Below are 6000 nucleotides of genomic sequence, written 5' to 3'. Positions count from 1 at the left end.
AACCCACCCACCCACCCGCAGAGGGCCCTAACCCACCCACCCACCTGCAGAGGGCACTAACCCACCCACCCACCTGCAGAGGGCCCTAACCCAAACACCTGCAGAGGGCCCTAACCCACCCACCCACCTGCAGAGGGCCCTAACCCACCCACCCACCTGCAGAGGGCCCTAACCCACCCACCTGCAGAGGGCCCTAACCCACCCACCCACCTGCAGAGGGCCCTAACCCACCCACCTGCAGAGGGCCCTAACCCACCCACCTGCAGAGGGCCCTAACCCGCCCACCCACCTGCAGAGGGCCCTAACCCACCCACCCACCTGCAGAGGGCCCTAACCCACCCACCCATCTGCAGAGGGCCCTAACCCGCCCACCCACCTGCAGAGGGCCCTAACCCACCCACCTGCAGAGGGCCCTAACCCACCCACCTGCAGAGGGCCCAAACCCACCCACCTGCAGAGGGCCCTAACCCACCCACCCACCCACCTGCAGAGGGCCCTAACCCACCCACCCACCTGCAGAGGGCCCTAACCCACCCACCTGCAGAGGGCCCTAACCCACCCATCTGCAGAGGGCCCTAACCCACCCACCCACCTGCAGAGGGCCCTAACACACCCACCTGCAGGACCCAAAGCTCTTGAGGTAGCTGCAGAGGGGCCTGTGGGTCTTCTGCGCCTCCTTGGCCTGTAGGACGCCCTGGGCGAAGTGTCGGAGCTCTGGGGGGAGCAGGGCCTCCGCGCGCTCCAGGTAGCTCAGCACTCCGATAACGTGCCGGGCGTCTCTCTCCGACAGCAGGAGCACCGACTTCGCCGTGCGGGGCGGCTGCTCACCATCCTGGCACAGGAGGAGTGGATTACATCACTGTTATTTAGCTGATGCTTTTATACAAATTGACTGACAGGTGATTAGACTAAGCAGGGGCCAATCACCCCTGGAGCAGGTGCCCTTATTGTGGCTACAGTGGGGATTGAACCACCAACCTTGCGGGTCCCAATCGTGTACGTAGGCCATGAGACTACAGGCCCGTTTAAGGTGCGCCCATTAAAGGGGCAGTTGTAACTGGCAAGCACATGCACGTTTCCACCAAAGTGCACCAGGATTCTGGAAGGATTTCTGCATCTTCGGCAGAAACTTGTACAGTAAATCAGTTCTCGAATTTAAGGTGGGGGTGACATGGCTCAGGCAGTAAGAGCAGTTGTCTGGCAGTCGGAGGGTTGCCGGTTCGATCCCCCGCCTGGGCTGTGTCGAAGTGTCCCTGAGCAAGACACCTAACCCCCAAATGCTCCTGACGAGCTGGCCGGCGCCTTGCATGGCAGCCAATTGCCGTCGGTGTGTGAGTGTGTATATGAATGGGTGAATGAGAAGCATCAATTGTACAGCGCTTGGGATAAAGGCGCTATATAAATGCCAACCATTTACCATTTAATGTGCTTTTTTTGTTTGTTCATGTCCAGAAGTAACTATGTTGGTTTATTTGGAAAGAGATGTTCCTGTTGAGTTTTTCTTATATAAATTGTTGGCGTGTTGATGAGCATGACAGATGAGAGCAGTTAGCAGTTCATTATATCATGGTGAACTGTATCCCAAAAAAATTGTCAAATCTTGAAAATGATTCACATCACAGCAAAACTATGTGGATGGATAGATGGTACTCTGGGTAGGTGAAAACACACTTTCCATTTCATTTTTGGGTGAACGGCCAAAAGCATGGCCGACACAGTGAATATTATCTACTCTGAAATCCTCTGGGCAAACCGATAATGTTAAAAAAATAATAGGCCACAGACGAGACACTTTCAATTGTACGAACAGTGCAGGGGAAAGAACTCGAGTCTCCCATTCCCCTACGGTGATAGAAAACCCACACAGCACATAAGAAGAAATAAACAGAACAGGTGGTGTCTCTAATGTCCTGGTTTGGAGCCAGCTGAGTCTGGCGTACAGTACCTTGTCGGAGAGGTTCTGAAAGTTCTGGGACAGGCAGCAGAGCCGACTCCCGAACAGTCTGGGGGAGTCGGGGAACCCATAGTGCACCACCACCGTGGCGTCCCTGATGGCGAGGGGCTTCAGACATGCGTTCGTCATGACTGGGGAGAGAGAGGGATTTCTATATGTCTCGGTACTGTAGTTCTTGAAGTTGTAGTTGTCTTGGTGTGGCAGTTTTAGACTTGGCCTGTCTACCTCGTCTAGCAGAAATTCTGTTCCTGGCCTTACAACCGGTCATATATAAATTGTACCTTATTTGACGTGTTCGACTGTTTTGTTCTATGGCAGTTTTGTACGTCGCTTTGGGTAAAAGCGTCTGTTAAATGAAATGCAAAGGGTTACACCAGGGGTGGGAAATCTTATCCCAAAAGGGCCGGTTAGGGTGAAGGTTTGTTTGAGCCCCTCACTACGACTCCTGACTCTCCTTATGAAGGTCATGATTGAACACCACGATCAGTTAATGAAGTGAATCATGCTGGGGAAAAAACAAACACCAGCCCTCTTCGGACAGTCACACAACAACCCTACAGCCGTTAAGTAATACTGTTAACATTCAATCCTGATAGATGTAGTTATTGAGTCATCAAATTTACAAAAAAACTGGGAAAGTTATTTTAATACTTTGCCAGGCAGCAGAAGATGGATGCGTTTCCTCTGAATTACCTAGAATGACGTGCGTCCCAGGCCCGATTGGTTTCCTCCACTGCTCGATGACGAAGTCGAACTGGTAGGTCAGGCCCTCGTGAACCTTCAGGCAGAAGGCTGCGGTGTTGTTGACAGCCTGGAATCCAGAAAAAAAAAACATCGCTGGCAAAACATCAACGAGCAGAAAAGCGGGGCGGATTCAGGACACAGATGGCACTCCACGCTGCGCTTTTCGCTCCATAAACTTGGGTCTTAAAACAGGATGATTCACGCGGAATTGAAATATGGCACTCGCACGAGAACGACACAAACCCACTCACTGTGGATCAGACCAACCGGCGTCTCCGAAACCAGGGTTATTTACACTCGCATCTTTTGTGTTTTATAACGAGGAAATCAAAGCCAGGAAATAAGATCTGAGTTGGTTTCAGAGGCAGCTATAATTGGCAAACAACCAGGCATCCGTCCTCAGTGACTAGCATCTGCGCGGCGCCGTGAGTTTGAGGGTGCCAGGTCTGCAGTACAATTGGTTGCAGTGGAAGTGCAAGTGCAAACTTACAGTCAATGACACGCAAACCTGGCAACCCTCAACTCACTTCAAGTGGCAAAGCTAGCATTGCTTCCATCAGCAGCCATTCAGCCAACGGTAGCATTCAGCCTGTAGATACTGTCTTATATGTTCGCAATGGACACACAGGGATGAAACTGGTGTCAATACATATAGCCTAACTCGATCAAACTTCCCAAAAAGGTGGACCTATCCCTTTAAATTCGGAGAAAGACGATGAGTATGGGGCGCACAGGAAAGCTGCCCGACAGATCTTCACATGCAGGAATTCAGCGGATGAATCTGAATGTTTAATTGGCTCCGCGCCACCGTGTCACACCGGGAGCGGCACGTTGGCAGAACCTTCCCATGATGCCACAGCGAGAGGGAGCCAATACGCCGCGGTTTACCACAAAGGTTCCGTGTTTTTTTGAAGCGGCTTCAGAGGGTCAGCAGACGACTCATTACCTCGGGCCGTCCCTGTGATGAGGGAGGCGGTCCCTGTGATGAGGGAGGCGGACGCTGGGATTCCGGCATTAGCGCTCGGAGCGGAGGAATTCCCAGCTGTGCCGCACACAGTTCGCCCGGCTCAGAGCACTTCCCTCTCAATAGAGTTTAGCATAGCCTGACATTTCTCTCTTTGAAGAGTCAGGGTCTTTTTTTTCTTTTTTTTCTTCAGAATTCTATGTCAGTGTTCTAGAACTCCACTGCTTTCAGTTGCCAGTTGTGACATCATCAATTTGTTTGGATGCGATTCCTTTTGTTAGGGTGTCTCCAGTATTCTTGAATATAATCTCATGAAAATTTCTTATCTGTTTAAAATTGTTGCGCCTGACCACCTATGCACCCAGCCATTTTAAAGGGCCACAATGGAAATAAGTTTTGTTTTTTTGTGTCATCCTTAACAATTCTTTTAATGGTATGCTGACTCCAAACTCAAATAATGTTGTATTTTAAGAACTTGAATAAATAAATAAATCAATCAATCAATCAATGTTGCAAGAAGAGTGGTGGTAATTTGCACCTGAAAGACGTGCTCCACTTCCTCCACAGTGTTGGTGATAATCAGGGTCTTCTGGGAGACTTCGGGAGTGAAGTCCAGGGTTCCGAGCAGCACGGAGACCTTGGTGCAGTCCAGACACAGCAGGACCATCTGCACAACAACATGGTCGCCGGTGGGAAGTTGGCATTAAGACTACAATTCCCAGCAGTCTATGTTTCACTCACGCAGGCCTGGGTCACCTTGATGCTCATCTCACTAATGTACACCAGGGTTGCCCAACCCTATTCCCGTAGGTCTACTGTCCTGTAGGGTTTCACACCAACCATAACAAAGCACACCTCATTCAACAGCTAGAGCAGGGCTGCCCAACCCTGTTCCTGCAGGACCTCCATCCTGGAACCCGAACAAAGCATCCCAGATGCAGCAGCCCAAGCTCCAGCTGAGTTGCCGGTTAATAGAAGCAGGTGTACCAAATTAGTGTTGAAATATAAAAAGTACAGGACTGTGTTGGTGGCCCTCAATATCAAGAACGTACTTGTGTTCTTGGTAATTGCGTTCTTGCCAAGTGTCCTTGAGGAGAATGAGAATGAGAGTGCCTAGTGGCTAAGGTATATGACTGGGACCTGGAAGGTTGGTGGTTCAATCCCTGATGTAGCCGCGATAAGATCCACACAATTATTGGGCCCCTGAGGAAGGCCCTTAACCCCACATTTCTCCAGGGGGGTGTAGTCCCCGCCTTAGTCTAATCAAGTGTGAGTGGCTCTGGATGAAAGCCTCAGCTAAATGCGTGTAACGTGAGGGTGTAAGTGTGCAGGGACAGACCTGGTGCACCCCGCCGTAGAGGGCAGCCTCCTCCATGACGGTGATGATGATGGTGGGGTCGCTCATGGTCTGCCTCACCAGCCCCTCCGCCGCCCGGCTCCACTGCCGGCCCACCGCCACGACCTGCCTGCAGCAGGAGCCCCTCTCCTCCCCCGCCGCCGCCTTCTGGAAGTGCTGCAGGGCCACGGCCATCTGACAGAGGGGCACGGAGCGGCACGCAGCTGTGAGAGTGTGTGCGTGTGTGTGTGTGTGTGTGTGTGTGTGTGTGTGTGTGTGTGTGTGTGTGAGTCTGTGCGTGTGTGTGTGTGTGTGTGTGTGTGTGTGTGTGTGTGTGTGTGTGTATGTGTGTGTGTGACAGAGTCTGTGCGTGTGCGTGTGTATGTATGCGTGCATGTGTGTATGTGCGTGTGACAGAGTCTGTGCGTGTGTGTGTGTATGTGTGTGCGTGTGTATGTATGCGTGCTTGTGTGTGTGTATGTGTGTGTGACAGAGTCTGTGCGTGTGTGTGTGTGTGTGTGTGTGTGTGTGTGTGTGTGTGTCCGTGTGTATGCATGTGTCAATAGCTGCCATACTCTGAGCTGTGGGGCTCTCTAGTACGGGGCCTCTCAGTTGTGGGGGCCCTCACACAGGTCTCACCTCCTCCGGGGCTTTGGAGAACAGCAGCTCCACCTCGTCCAGCACCAGGTGGCACAGCCGCAGGAACAGGAAGCAGTGGAAGCCCAGCAGACGCGCCAGGCTGCAGGGCGTGGTGACCAGCACCTGGCCTGGCATACGGCAGGGAAGGGGAGGAGGGTGAGCTTTAGTGCTCTTCACCAAACCGGCGTGAGACCAACACTATTTCGTCAACTCAAGTTCTGTAGCCTGCAGGCTAATGGCTAAGGTACATGACTGGAACCAGAAAGGTCAGTGGTTCAAGATAAGATCCGCACAGCTGTTGGGCCCTTGAGCAAGGCCCTTAACCCAGCATTGCTCCAGCGGGAATGGTCCCGGTGGGGCTCT

At 52.2% G+C, this 6000-nt stretch overlaps 1 protein-coding gene across 1 annotated transcript in view; it reads right to left on the bottom strand.

The window, feature by feature from the left end:
- The window catches only part of tdrd12 (tudor domain containing 12), a 29765-nt gene that overhangs the window by 9402 nt on the left and 14363 nt on the right, over positions 1–6000 (bottom strand). The window contains exons 19-24 of the mRNA XM_061222531.1: positions 5638–5765; positions 5002–5193; positions 4201–4329; positions 2648–2765; positions 1946–2085; positions 618–832 (exon numbers count right to left, since the gene is read on the bottom strand). Coding sequence (XP_061078515.1) covers positions 618–832; positions 1946–2085; positions 2648–2765; positions 4201–4329; positions 5002–5193; positions 5638–5765 — 922 coding nt within the window. The remainder of the gene's footprint in view (positions 1–617; positions 833–1945; positions 2086–2647; positions 2766–4200; positions 4330–5001; positions 5194–5637; positions 5766–6000) is intronic.

Source organism: Conger conger, chromosome 15, assembly GCF_963514075.1.
Source record: "Conger conger chromosome 15, fConCon1.1, whole genome shotgun sequence".
Taxonomy (NCBI): domain Eukaryota; kingdom Metazoa; phylum Chordata; class Actinopteri; order Anguilliformes; family Congridae; genus Conger; species Conger conger.
This window is presented reverse-complemented; position numbering and strand designations above follow the sequence as displayed.